The sequence below is a fragment of the Dipteris shenzhenensis genome, chromosome 25 (assembly GCF_047967505.1).
Source record: "Dipteris shenzhenensis isolate YYH24624 ecotype China chromosome 25, Dip_SZ_1.0, whole genome shotgun sequence".
Classification (NCBI taxonomy): domain Eukaryota; kingdom Viridiplantae; phylum Streptophyta; class Polypodiopsida; order Gleicheniales; family Dipteridaceae; genus Dipteris; species Dipteris shenzhenensis.
In genome coordinates this window covers 19148771-19165487 of record NC_141620.1, presented here as the reverse complement: position 1 = coordinate 19165487, position 16717 = coordinate 19148771, and the positions used below count along the sequence as shown (strand labels likewise).

The 16717-nt window shown below is 45.9% G+C and overlaps 1 protein-coding gene across 1 annotated transcript in view; it reads right to left on the bottom strand.

Annotated features, from left to right (window-relative positions):
- Positions 1-16286, bottom strand: part of LOC147885555 (ABC transporter A family member 8-like) — a 100234-nt gene extending 83948 nt beyond the window's left edge. Inside the window, exons 1-5 of the mRNA XM_087396092.1 lie at positions 16174-16286; positions 15184-15565; positions 14846-15001; positions 14389-14517; positions 14183-14307 (exon numbers count right to left, since the gene is read on the bottom strand). Coding sequence (XP_087252218.1) covers positions 14183-14307; positions 14389-14517; positions 14846-15001; positions 15184-15565; positions 16174-16254 — 873 coding nt within the window. The 5' untranslated portion in view covers positions 16255-16286. The remainder of the gene's footprint in view (positions 1-14182; positions 14308-14388; positions 14518-14845; positions 15002-15183; positions 15566-16173) is intronic.
- Between the last annotated feature and the right edge of the window lie 431 nt (positions 16287-16717).

The window sequence follows — 16717 nt, the reverse complement described above, 5'->3', positions numbered from 1 at the left end:
CAGTTATGTCTGATTCTGCAAATCCCGAGTTCACCATGGGAGAGCAGGATTTGGATTACACTCCTATGGGAGAGGAGGATCAGGGTCTTTATGATAACCTGATTACGAAAAAGGCCTTCAGTGAATTTACCACTGCTCTGGATGGAAAATTCGAGCAGGTTAATGCAAATCAAACGGGGTTGACACAGCAACTCCAAGGGATTCAGGCGACTCTCACTCTTCTGGCTAGCACTGTGCAGGCACTCACGCATGTGGATGCCATGGCTTCAGTGCTAGGCCCGAATATAACTCCAGACCCTTTTCCGGGAGATCAAAAGTCTCGAACGAAGGAGGTAGTTGACACTTGGTTACACAAGTGGCAGGTACACTTTCAGTTCCACCCATACCCAGATGAGAAGAAAATCTAGCTTGCAGCCGGTTTCATGTCAGGTAAAGCGTTGCTATGGTGGAAGGAACTCCAGCCTAAGCCAGATACATGGACAGATTTCGAAGGGGTCTTCAGGAAGGAGTTCCTGAAGAAGGAGGATGATTATGATATCGTTGGCAAGCTTAAAGCCCTCGATATGTCAAAGTTAAACTTGTCCTTTGAAGTTTATCTCCAAAGATTTCGGGATCTGCAAACCAGGGCCACAAAGATGGATCCGGTGACCCTGTTAGGGTTCTTCGTGGATGGTTTGCCAGATTCATACAAGATGCAAATAAAGAACAACAAATGCACAACGTTGCAGGAGGCCATGAATTATGCGCGCATTTATGATGATACCATGGCTGGTGCCAAAGCAACTACAGTTTCCGACACGAGTGGAAAGAACAAACGCAAGTTCTTTCAGCCTACGACTGGTACTGGGGAGACGAAGTCTACGGACAATGCCTCCAAGAAGAACTTGACTCCAGCAAAGAATGGTAAAGCCCGTTTCCTTCGTACTTTGAGGCTCAAGAAAGAAGGACGTTATATTGCGAGGAGCGGGGCCACACCAAGAATGAGTGTCCAAAGTGCAAGAACCAAAAGTTGGTGCTTGGACCGAAGCTCTAGGCAGGTACAGGTACCAAAGCCAAGGGAGCGAACCAAGTCTCGATGACAGGTATTTCTGTAAATGTCATTACCTGCCCCCTTTCTTGTAATTGCACTTTCAATACTTCGTTGTTTGGTTCCCATGATCTTTTCCAAGTTTATGGAGAAGTTATGGACCAACAGGTTCACATTCTCTTTGATCCGGGCAGCTCTCACAACTTTGTTAATTACAAATTTGTGCAGAAGATGGGGCTGTCCATAGTACCTAGCGATCACACCTATGAGGTGCAGCTTCCAGTTGGGAAGCAGTTTTGGGATCTCAAGGTTGAAGCGCTTCCCATCCGGATTCAAGCTTACACAGGGGCTCTTACATGTTATGTTATGCACCTGGAGCATGTAGACTTGTTGATCGGAATAGAGTGGTTTAAAACCCACAATATTCAGATTGGATGGACGGAGCATACACTTTCTTTTGTAGATAAGGACACCCAATTTTGTATTCAGTGTAATAAAATTCCCTCTTCTCAGGGACCTATTGTATCTGCGATGCAGCTTCGGAATATATTAAACACTTCTCATTATGATATCTATCAGTGTGTTTTGATTCCGCTTTCTTCATTTGTTGTCTCTGTAATTAACAAGAATGAATTAAGTGTGTTTGAACACCGTGAATTGAGAATGTTGTTAGATAGTTTTAAGGATGTATTCCCTGCTCAACTCCCGGAAGGTTTACCTCCAGAACGGGCAATAGATCATCGCATAGACTTAGTCCCAAGGGCTCAACCTATCAGTGTACCACCTTATAGGATGAGCCAGGTAGAGGAGGATGAGTTACCTATCCAGCTACAGGATTATCTGAATATGGGCTATATCCGCCCAAGTAAATCACCTTGGGGTGCAACTGTCCTCCTAAGAAAGAAGAAAGATTCTTCCTGGAGAATGTGTATAGATTATAAACGATTAAATAAAGTGACAATTAAGAATCGATACCCTCTACCTCGTTCCGATGATTTGATAGACCGTTTGGCCGGAGCGAAGTATTTCACTAAGATTGATTTGCGTATGGGTTATCACCAAATCCGTATCTATGCTAAACACATAGATAGGACCGCATTCCGAACTAGGTATGGTCATTACGAGTTTCTTGTATTACCTTTTGGTTTGACCAAAGCTCCTGTCACATTTCAGCAGATGATGAACGATTTGTTCAGGGATTTTCTGGGCAAATTTGTTGTAGTGTTCTTAGATGACATCTTGGTATATAGTCGAACGCTTGAGGATCACATAGGACACCTCCGGATTGTCTTAGTTATTCTAAGACAGCATAAGCTCTATGCCAAGATGAGTAAATGCGACTTCTTTATGAAGGAGATCATTTACTTAGGACACAAGATTTCTTCTGAAGGTATTAGCATTGATCTGGATCGTATTCAGAAGGTTTTAGAATGGCCTATCCCTCAGACTGTGAAACAACTTCGTTCTTTCCTCGGATTTACGGTATTTCTTCGGAAGTCTGTGCGTGATTATTCACATATCACGGCACCCTTGACAAACATATTGAAAGGTCGTGGACGCAGGTCTACTCAGCCAATCTCTTGGAATGATGCAATGAACAAGGCTTTTGAAACCTTGAAGTTTTCTATCAAGAAAGCACCCGTTCTTGCATTACCCGATCCTACCCGGCCTTATGTTTTAGAGGCCGATGCGAGTGATTATGCGATTGGGGCAGCTCTATTCCAAGAGGGCAGACCTGTAGCTTTTGAGAGCAAGAAGCTTGACGACACTCAATATCGTTGGCCCACACTCGAGAAGGAACTTTATGCTGTAGTGTATGCTCTTAAGGTTTGGAGATACTACTTGTATGGTTCAAAGTTCCTTGTATTGACTGATCATCAGTCAATTAAGTATGTGTGTGATGGATCAGAATTGAGGGGAAGGAAAGCTAGATGGGCAGAATTAATGCAGGATTTTGATTTTGAAATATGTTATCGTAAGGGTTCGTTGAATAGTGTGGCGGATGCCTTAAGTCGAGTTAAGTTTGTAAATGCTCTGTCATTTACGGAAATATCCTCAGACCTATTTCAATCCTTGAGAGCGCTATACGCAACTGATAGTCATTTCAGTTCTTATTGGCAGAGAGTCCAGGATGGGAGCTCCATGGTTGACCAGGACTCAGGGATTGTGCCACCTACAGTACAGGCGGCGGGAGGTCAGTGGATGATTAGGAACGGCTTGCTGTTCCGGAATGAAAAGATTTGTGTGCCTGATGTTCTGGACCTTAAATCCAAGATTCTCTGGGAGTGTCATGATGCTCCTAGTGCTGGACATCCAGGTATACATCGGACTCTGTCTCTTGTGAAGCATACCTTTTATTGGCCTAAGATGCATGCATTTATTGAGAACTATGTAGTAGGTTGCCGAGTTTGTCAGGTTACTAAGACAGAATGCCTTAGAAGCGCGGGTTTATTACAGCCATTACAAATTCCAGGTACTAAATGGGAAAGTATTTCCATGGATTTTATTACTGGTTCACCTCGAACGCGCAAGGGTCATGACGCCATTTGGGTCATAGTCGACCGTTTGACAAAAATGGCTAGATTCTTACCTACTAGAACAACTATTTCAGCTGTTCAGCTGGCTCACGAGTTTGTGGACCACTTGTTTAAGTTGTATGGTTTGCCCTCTGACATAGTCAGTGACAGGGACTCAAAGTTTACAAGTAACTTTTGGAAACTTGTATTTGAGAAATTAGAAACTACTCTAAGTATGAGTTCCTCGGATCATGCACAATCCGATGGCAGTACAGAGAAGGTCAAACAGTTGGTTGAAGACATGCTTCGGGCATATGTATCTAGAGACAGTCTTCATGGGAAGATTATCTACCTATGATAGAATTTGCTTACAACAGTGCAAAGCATTCTAGTACTGGTTACAGTCCTTTTATGCTTATGTATGGGTTTCAACCTAAGTCACCAGTTATGGTTGGGTTAAAAGGAATTCAAAATGATGCTGCTAAGAACTTCTTGCTAGATATGCAGGAAATGTTGCAGTTTGCCAAAGACTCTATTAGAAGTGCCCAAGATCGGGACAGATTTTATGCTAATAGACATCGTTCACCTAGAGAGTTCTCTGAAGGAACGATGGTATATTTACGAATTCCCAAGGAATCCAAGAGCCTAAGTACTGGTTTGGTTCCGAAATTATCCCCCAGATAGTGTGGCCCATTCAAGGTCATTAAAAGAATTGGACCAGTTGCATATCGACTAGAATTGCCTCCTGATGTTAAAGTTCATCCGGTCTTTCATGTCAGTAGACTGAAAGAAGTTTTAGGTGCGGATGATCAACTTGTTTCTCCTCACGAGATAATAGAAGTTACCGATTTGACTTTTATTCCTTACGAACCTGAGTGTATTCTTGAATTTCGTGACAGACAGATTCGTAATTGCTCTATCACGGAATACAAGATCAAATGGAAGGATCGTGTTGAGGAGGATGCAACATGGGAGACATTACAAAACCTCCAGAGAACATTTTCGGGTTTTTTCGCGGACTCAGGAGTGAGTTCTTAGAGGAGGGGGAGTATGTCATGTGCACGGATTGGTATCTGACGTGTACTAGGTACACAGAACTAGCTCAGGTTAGCCTGGGGAGGCTTAGAGCTAGGCAAGCTTGATTCTCGGGTTGAGTGGCAAGGGTACGAACTATTTATAGGTCTTCGCTATTTTTGGCGCTTGGGGCCCGAGTCTATAAAAGGGGCCCAGGGGGTTCAGTTCTCAGTGTGCAGTTGGGAGCAAGTTTCGTTCCCAGGTGCTATTGAGTCGCGGACGCGCGCCTGCATCTTAGCGTAGCCCAAGGCCCAATGGCAGATCCAGGGCTTCACAGCGCCACCTGGTGGTATGGGACACCAGGCTGGTTTGGATCTGACTCAGCTCGTGGCTCGGAGGGGACATCTTCTGATTCGGGATCACATCCCGTAGATGTCATGGTTGGGTGGTGAGCAGCCTGCTCAGTTTCTCACGTGGTGTGTGTTTGTTTTGCAGATCAGAGGTTTCAGGAGTGCGGGGATGTGTCAGCGCTCCTTGATTTGGGCAAGATGCATGATCTCATCATCTACAACGGGCTCGACCTATGGCCCTCCTCAAGTGGTTTTACTTGCTTCCCACACGAGGGGGGCACTAGTGTAGTAGATTACATCATGGGATCCCCTACCTTCACTTCATGTATCACCGACTTCACCGTAGCACCACTCCCTCCAGGAGTTGATCACACATACCTATTCTTCACTATCGCCACCCCATGCTTAGCCACACCACACACACCACATAGGAAGCACGACACCTACCATGACATACACTTTGATCACAGCCTCTCACCGGCCTACTCTGGATGCCTAAACAGACTCCTAACCTACATCGATCACATACCACTCATAGAGGACCGTGCTGCCCTGATTAGTCGCACACTCCACAAGGCTGCCCTCCAAATCTTTCCCCACACCACACGGTCCACTAGACCACCACCTCTTGATTCTATACCCTGCAACAATTGGTACGATGCGGAGTGCAAGGCTTATCGCCGACAGCTCCGACTTGAAACCAGATGTCACCTCCCGAACACACCAGACATGATACACAAGTACCGACGTCTCGTACGTCGGAAGAAGCAAGCTTTTCTTCGTCAAAATGAGGAGGAGCTGCTGCACATCTTGTACAGCAACAACTCTAAGGATTTTTTGCGGAGATTCCTTGAGCATAGGTCCCCATCACCCCTCACCGACACGAGAGTCTGGCACACATATGCACACCATCTATATGATGTCCCACACCAGCCCACTCCAGACCTCATACACACACCTCGTCCCACCACTTGCACGTTGTTCACCAGAGGGGGAGTCAAGGACGGGACATTGAAACTACACAATGACCGAGTTAAGGATCACGAGGGGCTATGCACTGAGTTTATCGCATATGGGATCGACACGTTAGCCCCGATCCTAGCAAAGCTATTCAATGACGCTGTTTGCCTTGGCTTCCCCCACACTTGGACACTCAACACCATCACCCCCGTCCACAAAGTAGGGGATCCCATGGACCGGAGTAACTACAGGACTATCATGATTGGACATGTGATGTCCAAGATCTATGTAGTTGTATTGGATGCATCGGTCAGCCTGTTCGCAGAGATGAGAGGGCTCAAAGCAAAGGGTCAGGCCGGTTTCAGGCGAGACCATGGGACTATGGATCACATACTCACACTCAGGAGTGTCATTGAGGAGGCCAAATCACGGAAGGAGAGGGTATATTGTTGCTTTGTGGATTTCCACAAAGCCTTTGACACAGTACCTCGAGCTCGTCTTATCACACGCCTATAGACACTGGGATTTGATCAGGAGATCATCTGGGCAGTCATGGCACTGTATGAGTGTCTCAGGCCGAGTTCGTACAGGCGCAGGTTGGACAGATGAGATCCTGAGTACCATAGGGGTCAAACAGGGTTGTTCCTTATCACCGACCCTGTTTGGCCTCTACATCGATGAGCTTGAGACTTTCATGGGGACGTTCGGAGGGACCACTTGCTCACTTGCCGGGATCATCATCAGGATTCTTCTTTATGCAAATGACGTGGCACTCTTGTCGTCCACACCCGAGGGGCTCCAGCGACACCTGGATGCACTGCAGGCTTTTTCTTTATCCCATGATTTGGAGGTCAACCTTGGCAAGACCAAGGTCATGATCTTTAACACCTCTCGAGCAAACATGCAACGGAAACAGTTTACTTTTACTTTGGGTGGGTCACCACTTGAGATCGTATCCTCATATACTTACTTGGGAGTCATCTTCTCCCGCCCGATCTTCACGATGAGACCAACGATGCAGGCCAGACTGAGCAAGGGATACGCCTCACTGGCTCGGTTAGAGAGACAATGCTTTCACTCCCACTTCCAGGACCCTCGGACCAAGGCTCTTCTCTTGGACTCCTTAGTCCAACCAGCCGGTATGTATGGCAGCCCTTGTTCAGGACCTGACATGTCAGAGATAGAGTGGACACGGGTGGAGCACTTGCAGATCCTCATGCTCTCACAGATGATCGAAGGAAACCATCTGTACCACATCACATCATTCAGGCCGAGTTTGGTGCCTATCCACTCCAGCTAGATGCAGCCTTTCAGACCATCACATATCTACACCGGGTTAGATCATATGGGGATTGCACATCAGGGAGACAGAGGTTGCCGTGGTTGGCTCTTGATTCCTCCATGAGGTTGGCAACAGAGGGAGACGAGCGATGCTGGTATGCACGGACTCACAGATGGTTTGTGAGACTAGGGTTCCACATCGATAGGATACCTCCTTTTCAGTACAGTTTAGATGCCCCTCCGGTACTCCCACCCACCATCCCGATTGGGCCACATACCAACCACGTCATTCGAGAGGATCTCCTGCAGCTACACACCTTTAGGACCTGGTTGGAGCCGAGGGAGCTTCCAGTGAAGCTGAGTTTCTACAGAGATTACTGTCTTCGCATTTCGAAGGAGGGATTCATCACACCACCGGGGTACACTGAGCTTCATATGCCTCACTCACTACGGATCTCCATCTGACAGTTTCGGGTATCATCACACCACCTCCGCATAGAGAGCGGCAGAGCAGAGGGATTCCTAGGGAGCATCGCTTATGCATATTGTGCGACTGTCAGGAGCTTGAGTTGAAGGAGCATTTTATTTTCAAGTGCCCAATGTACTACGAGATCCGAGGTCGCTACCACTGCCTCTTCAGAGACGGCTCCGGGCTTCCTTTCCAGATTCCTCGCCTACCCAAATCAGAGATGCCCCGCGGCCTTCATTCACGAGGAAATCCGACATAGAGAGTACTTACTAAGGCAACGCGGCTTGGCCACATCATTAGATACCTCTCAGAGCAGGATCACAGAGTTCTTCCCGTCGAGTGACATTGATCGTCCAATCTCTAGTCGCCGACGTGACAGAGACCCCGACCCGACGATCGCAGCACGACACACGAGACATCGAGGGAACACACAGATCACTCTAGGGGACCTCCCGTCATTGTTTAGAGCCGAGATACGTCCCACGAGAGTCACGATGGCTCTGGTCTTGCGTCGAGCCTCGTCCAGAAGATCGAGACGCACGACACCTCTTGACGGGCACCAATGTCCCATCATCGGCTATGCACCAGCCAAGGGGACATGACATACGGAGGATTCCGCTCCGCTCCAATCCTTTTCTTTCCATTGTTACATCCAAATGTATTTGATTATGTATGATCAAACTTAGGATTCAGCACGGGTGATGATGCTTGTTTCAGTAGCTCCACCCTTACTGTGATTTGTATCAGGTTTTCTTTCAGTCTCATAGACCCATCCGTCTTCCAAAGAGTCTAATAAAATTTCTTTCTTTCTTTCTTTCTCTCCTGTGCACAACCCCCTTCTCTCTCCTGCTGCAAAGGAACTTTCTCTCTCCTGGTGCACAACCATCTTCTCTCTCCTGGTGCACAACCACCTTCACTCTCTTGGTGCACAACCACCTCTCTCCTGGTACACAACCACCTTCTCTCTCCTGTAAACAACCACCTTCTCTCTCCTGGTGCACAACCACCTTCTCTCTTCTGTGCACAACCCCTTTCTCTCTCCTGGTGCACAACCACCTTCACTCTCTTGGTGCACAACCACCTTTTCTCTCATGTGCACAACCACCTTCTCTCTTCTGTTGCATAAGAACGTTCTCTCTTGGTGCACAACCACCTTCTCTCTCCTGGTGCACAACCACCTTCTCTCTCTTGTGTACAACCGCCTTCTCTCTCCTATTGCATAGGAACTTTCTCTCTCCTGGTGCACAACCACCTTCTCTCTCCTGGTGCACAACCACCTCTCTCTTGTGCACAACCACCTCTCTCTTAGTGCATAACCACCTTCTCTCTCCTAGTGCACAACCACCTTCTTTCTCCTGTGCATAACCACCTTGTCTCTCCTGGAGCACAACCACCTTCTCTCTCCTGGGGCACAACCACCTTCTCTCTCCGGTGCACAACCTTTTGTGCTCAGTGTCCTCTAGCTTCGGTGAAGATGGACAAGGAGGTTCGGTGTACTCTAGGCTTGGTGGTGGATGCAAGAGGTCAAGTTGTGTCCTCTAGCTTCGGTGGTGAGAAGCGGTTCCTTTGACTCCCTCTTACAATCACCTCTCTCTTCCAAGTACTTTCTCCACCCCATCACCTCTCTCCTTCCCCACCCCATCACCTCTCTCTATCATCATGCCTCTCTCTCTCCACTCCTCCCCCTTCACCTGCTCACTACATGAGGCTACCCTCCACGCTTTTCCTCACACCACCCGCTCTACCCGCCCACCACCCCTTGGGAGAGTGTAAGGCTTTACACCATCTGCTCAGATTCGAAACCAAAAACAGTCTTCCGAGTGAACCAAAGACGCTACACAAGTATCGTCAATTGGTATGCAGAAAGGTCGTTCGTTGGAATAAGGAGCTACTGAACATTTTATTTAGTAACAACTCCAAGGACTATTGGCAGAGATTTCTAGAGGAACGGTATGATTATGCACGCACACTTTATGACATCCCAAATCAACCAATCGCTAACCTCTCACATATGCCACGCCCCACATCTTGCACCCTCTTCACTCGGGGGGGTAAAGAATGAAACCTCATAATGGCCGAGCGAAGGATCATGAGGACTATGCACTGAGTTCATTGCATATGGGATTAACCTCCTAGCCCCGATCTTAGCAAAGCTCTTTAATGAAGCTGTTTGTTTAGGGTTTCCATGCACCTGGACTATTGACACTATCTCACCCATCCACAAGGCAGGGGATCCCATGAGGCCGGAGAACTAGAGGACGATTATGATTGGACATGTCATGTCCAAGATTTATGCATCAATACTTGATTCTGAGATCAGCTGATTTGTGGAGTGTCGAGGACAGCAGGACAAGCCAAATTTCGGTGTGATCATGGAACCATGGACCACATTCTCATGCTCAGATGTGTCATCGAGGAGGCAAGGGCACAGAAGCAGAGGATTTATTGTTGCTTTGTGAATTTCTGCAAGGCATTTGACACGGTTCATAGAGCCCGCCTCATACGGCACCTACAGGGTTTGAATTATGACCAAGAGATCATTTGGGTTGTCGTGGCACTTTTCCAGCAGAGTCCGGACAGGATCTGGGTGGACAGACGAGATCATGAGAACTATTGGGGTCAAACAAGGGTGTCCATTATCACCTACCTTGTTTGGTCTCTACATTGACGAGCTTGAGACAGTGATGCAAACACAGCGGGGTAGGCTACTCTCTTGCGGGCACGCTGATCTGGATATCGCTTTACGCAGATGACATGGCTCTCTTGTCTTCCTCAGCAGAGGGGCTCCAGAGATACCTTGATGCACTACAGTCCTTTAGTAAGTCTCATAATTTGAAGGTCAACTTGAGTAAAACCAAGGTTATGATCTTTAATACATCTCGAGCCATCATGCGCTAGGAGAAGTTCACATTTGATGGGTCACCTGTTGAGACAGTTTCATCATACACTTATCTTGGGGTTGTCTTTTTCGGCCCCGTCTTCACTATGAGACCCGCGATGCAAGCACGCTTGAGCAGAGGATATGCTTCATTGGCCAGACTAGAGAGGCAGTGCTTCCGCTCGCACTTTCAGGATCCACGGACCAAGAGGTTGCTTTTTGACTCCTTCGTCCGTCTAGCAGGAATGTACGACAGCCTTTGTTGGGGGCCAGATTTGTTAGATACAGAGTGGGCCTGTGTGGAGCAACTACAAGTTCTCATGTTATCATGGATGATTCGTGGTAAGTCATCCGTTCCTCACCAAATCATTCACGCTGAGTTTTGGTTACCCTCACTACAGCTAGATGCTGCATTTCAGGTCATCATGTATCTATACCGAGTCAGGGAGTATGGGGATTATACCTCTGGGCGTAGCAGGCTACCATGGCTAGCACTGTCCTCTTCTATGGCACTTGCAGCAGGAGAGGACCAGAGATGATGGTATGCACGCACAGAGAGATGGTTTAAGCGACTGGGGCTCCACATGGATAGACTACCTCCCTTCCAATACAGCATGGATGCTCCGTTTTCTCTCCTCCTATCACACGAGGTCAACCAGGTTATCCGTGAGGATCTCTTACAGCTGCACACATTTCAGACCTGGTTGGGACCAAGTGAACTCCCAGTGAAGCTTAGCTTCTATAGAGATTACTTCTTACATATCACAGCTGAGGGTTTCATTGATCCCCTAGGATACACGTAGATCTACTTACCCCACTCATTGAGGTCTCTATTGGGCAGTTACAGGTCTCTTCACATAGACTTCATATCGAGAGCGGCAGAGCAGAGTGACTACCCAGGGACAGGCGCCTATGCACATTATGTGACATGCAGGAGGTTGAGACAGAGGAGCAATTCATCTTCAGATGTCCTGTTGACTATGAGATCCGAGGGCATTTCTACTGCCTCTTCAGAGATAGCTATGGGATTTTGGCCGGATTCCTCTCCTACCCACACTGGCGATGTTTGGCAGGTTTCATTCATGAGGTACTCAGACACCGCGAGAGGATACTTCAAGCACGGAGACAGGAGCAGACTTTTTCCTTAGCTGATCCCTCTCAGAGCTCTATCACGGAGTTTTTTCAGCCAGATCACATGGACCCCCACGAGATGAGGCCTTGACATGACCGGGACCTGAAGCCAATGACCCGACAACTCAGACAGAGGGTTGACACACATATCACACTTGGGGACATCCCCTCCCTGTTTAGAGCCGGAGCCCGACCGATGGGTCACAGTAGCCCTAGTTAGATGCAGAGCTATGATCAGGAGACATGCCACGGCTGCACCCATGAGTGGCCGACAACACTCTATCACCGATTTCATGCCCCCATTGCCTCATCCACCCTAATGTCCTGATGATGAGATTGATATATAGTCAACCACCACCATGACTATGTTGTACTTAGGACTTAGTACTACCATTCTGAATTTTTTGCATTTTGCATTGGTGTGGATGCTCGTTTAGTAGCTCCACCACCACAGCTCGTTTGTACCAGGTTTTTCACAGTCTCATAGACCCATCGGTCTTCCGAAGACTTTAATAAACTTTCTTTCTTTATTTCTCTCTCTCTCTCTCTCTCTCCCCTCCCTCACTCCCTCCCTCCCTCCCCCCACAATGGGAGACACTCCGATGGTTAGAGGCCTCGCAGTGGGAGACACTCCAATGGCAGATGCCAAAGTCTTGTTCGACAAGATGGGGGTCAATCTCATCTGTGAGACAGCCTGGAGAGTGGGAAAGGCGAAGACACTTGACCACTTATGAAGCTCAGAACGATGGACAGATCTACCCTCATGATCCTTCAAAGATTTTAATAAACTTATTTCTTTCTTTCACTCATATCCTAGACACATAATAACCTTCATCTCATCCCTAACTAATAAATCAGCCTCAACCTCATCCCTAACCAATAAATCAGCAATGTTAAATGTTGACCTTCCGTGCCTCAAACAGGGAGACATATATGTTTTGAATATATTTCCAATACCAAACATAGTCTTTACCAAGCCTTTCTCAATAGCTGCAATCCATTAAATAGAATAAGCTATTTTTCCAGAAGTCTATGAGACTGAAGAAAACCAAATATAATTAAAACTAAAGGATGGAACCACTAAACCGGGCATGGGCATCCACTCCAAGGCTGATGTCATGAGACAAGAAGAAACAAAGTATAAGTGAAGTACACCACAATGTCTTTGCAGGAGGACACATGTAGGCTAGGATAACTGTCCACATGAGAGCCATGGACCAGGGCATCCTTGCAGGGAAATTAGTGAAACCTTTGTATGCAGCCTAGGGGACTGACTCCATCTGCCAGCTCAGGATAGAAGAGATGGACCCCACTGCTGACAGTGGCTTTGGTGAACTTTGGCATAGTTAAGAAAGGATGTCAGTAACGGGTTGCTACTGATGCTCAATTTGGACAGCTTGCTTGGGTCCCTCTCCCCTCATCTGTGGTCTCTTAATGGTAGCTCACCATCTTGCAAGCGACATCGTCAGTCCCCTCGTCGTTCAAGTTAGAGAGTAAGGAGGAGACGTCTGTGGTACTCATGCCTAGGTCAACATGACAATGATACTCTCATGTTGGGCTCTTTGAATCCCAATTGTGTCGTCCCCCTTGCGGCCTATTGTCAGGGTCTCCTGAGTGGATGAAATCTATGATCATCCTCTGACAGGGCTTAAATGGCCCTCCTACTCTGCCCTCTACACTCTCTAGGTCGCTAGGCCTAGAGAGTGTAGAGGGCTAGGCCTCGAGTCGGTCACCACGCATCGCTAATTGGAATGGATGAAGGAAATTGAGAGTGGTGCAAACCCGCTCTTGAATCGATCTCTAGGTCGCTAGGCCTCGAGTGGGTCACCACGCATCGCTAATTGGAATGGATGAAGGAAATTGAGAGTGGTGCAAACCCGCTCTTGAATAGACAATGGTGGTGTCCTCCAATCTCATAGTACAAGGGGCATTTGAATGCTAAGTGCTCATCTAAATCAATATCCTGCATGTCGCATAGGCTGCAGATCTGTCCCTCATGTGGGATGCCCTCTGCTCATCTCATCTCAATACGTAGTCAGTGAGATGACACTCAGAACTACCCAATCGAGATCCTCAAGGCATGTGGGAGATGGATCCAGGTATAGCTTGAGGGATCAATAAAACTGTCCTCTGAGATCTGCAGGCAATGATCTCTATAGAAGCTGAGTTTTACCAAAAGCTCAGGATGCTAGCCAGGTCCTCTACATGTGAAGCTATAGGAGATAAGTTGATTCTTTGAGTTGCCTCATGATAATTTAAGACAATACTGATAGGGAATGAGGAAAATTCAGCCCAGAGCATATTTTACTTCACCATGATATTGCAACAATAAATAGAAGAATACATGTCCTAAGTATCCCAAAAGGTGGAAACATTCTTCTTGTTTTGATTTAAATTCTTTAAGAGCCACGTACTAGGAAGGTTTAAGTGACCTAATTAACAAAGTAAAATGAAAGTGAATGATCATTCAGAGACCCGAGAAAACATCCTTAATACAAATCATAGATGAATATTTATGAACAAAACATACTGTGATTATGATGCCAAAGAGCCTACCAGATTCATAGATCGAGGTATCCGAACAAGCCCAGGTGGTTTATTTCCAGAAGGAATCCTAAGAGTATCATTATACCAGATAGTGGTATTAAGCTTTACCGGGGCAGTGTTGCCAAAGTCAAATGCTGTAAAGTTCATAAGATCTTATCAGGAAGATATAGGTCTAAGTATCCTAAAACTGTTAATGAAGATGATGCTCAACTTACCAGCAGATATCTCATTGATCACACCATTGTGGTTTCCTTTTCGATATCCAAGATACAGCTCCTGATTTATAGAAGCATAGTTGCCACGCCACAACAACAAAGTCTCCAAACAAGGGAAGTCTCTTGCAGCTGTGACAATAATGTAAGCGATTGGGATATTCATGTGACGTATGTGAATTGTTTTTTATAAAGAGAGTTGTCTTTAAAAGGAATGAGATTGAAATATTTAAAATTAGCTTTGAATTTACTTAACAATCACCCCGGAAATTTAACACCTTAACAAAAATCGGAACAGTTCTTACAATCAAACAGGAGCTGTGAACAGTTTGCTTGAAGTATATGTATAAGGCGACCGGGCAAGAAGGCAGGCTCAAGATAATTAGTAGAAGATATCCCGAACTCTGTCCCCTATCAATATTATGCATTACGAAGGTCACATATTACAATTGAAAATTACAGGTGCCAATGTGAGTTTGCAGAAGCAAAAGTTTTCCCGAGGATAATAATTTGAAAAGAAAAGGCCAGGAAATTACAAGAACAAGCTGTGATAATGAGTTCAATAAATCTGAAGTATTTCCAGGGATGGAACTGGAAAAAAAGCCTGCCATCATTGCTATGAGCAAAGGGGAAAAGTTAGATATATTATTCCTTTGCGTTTTTGCTTTTGAGACGTTTGCTAACCCAAACATGAACACCTAGCCGTCATACTCTCAAGCCTACATAAAAGCAATGTGATTATTCATGTGAACTACTTTTATTGCTTTGAGAGTTTAACACAGAGTTAAAATGCCATACCGTTAGCTGTAGAAAGATTTTGACCAGTATAAAGAAAGCTAGCAGGGCAAGAGCCAAAATTTCGGCAAGCAATATCTGGCAAGCCCGGAAACCTGTTATCATTTTCATCAATTGCTCTGTTTTGAGGGGCTGGAACTTGCATGACTGCTGGCCAGTGTGTGGGTTTTGAAATGGCACAGAAGGCTGCTTGTGTTGGACTTGAATACTGTATGCCACATTTTGTCTTGCAGCCACTTGTATTATTTGCAGGTACACATAGACACCCACATCCATGGTTGGGACCACTCAAAATTTTGTTGATGACGATTTGAAATAGCACGAGTAGTATACAAACAAAAATCGGGAAGAAAATAAGGCATAAATTTGTCCTTATCTTTCGTTTCTATAGCAAAAGAAGAACCAAAATAGTCATCAGTGAGTCCCTTCCTTGATTGCACTTCTGGAATGCTAGTGTATAAAGAAAATTATTTTGAAAAAAAAGGTTTATTACATAGATTAGCTATTTTTTGGTCTTATAGAACACAAATCCAGTTGTATGAAAGGAAGTAGACTTAGTTACCTCTTCTTTAAACATTTACAAAAAACAGATATCCAGTCGTATCAAAGCAAATAGATTTGAGGATCCTACATCTATTCTTTCATGGGTCCTCCAACAATATTTAATCTAATTTATATATTTTTCAGCTTTCTTTTCTTGATGTTCAATAATCCCAGAAACTTCTACCTAGCATGATGGGCTAGAGCGAATCTTACATTATCTTTTCTTAGAGACTCTTTGACTCTATTATCACCTACCAATAATTTCATTTCTGAAATTTTAAGGTGTGCGCTTCAAACAAAGGGAGAGAAAATAATGATTGGCAAAATGTAATACTGGGTGTTCAAGAGAAATTAAAGGGATGATGTGATTATCTGCAGAATTCAACGAACAAATATCTTGAAGGTAAGGTCGGTGATGCTGGAAGATGATAAGATAAGTGTGAATACAACCTGGAAGAGGAGGTTTTTACGCAAGAGGGCATCAGCTTGAGTGCAAAAAGAGGCGGGCGTGACGCAATCTTGAGAGCACATGATTGGCTTGCAAGACCCGGTGTACGGATCAGTACACGGCAAGAACCGTTAGAAGGACAAGTAGTAACTTAGTAAGTAAATCTAGAGTTTAAGAATCCATAAAATTTAATCCTTACTTTAGTGTGTGTGAACAACTTTCCAAAGCCTCAAACCCGTGTGCCACTCCTCACGCGGCTAAAACGTGTGCCACTCGGTCCTGCGTTCGGTCCCCATGGATCGCTCACCTCGTACGGGGACGCTGTTTGCACTTTTCAATTCCAGGGACAAGCGAGAGCCCCTACCCAAGCACTTGGGCGGGGGATTTCTTTTTTATGAAAATTAAATGCACATAATGCTAGTGGGGTGCAAATGCAGGACCGCTCGCCATGTAGTCGACTGTGTCACTTCTAGACCATGGCGGTGTGTATGCGCCTTAGCCCAACACAAGCCCTAGTGAGGCTTGGGCAGATGGGGCCTTGGCGGT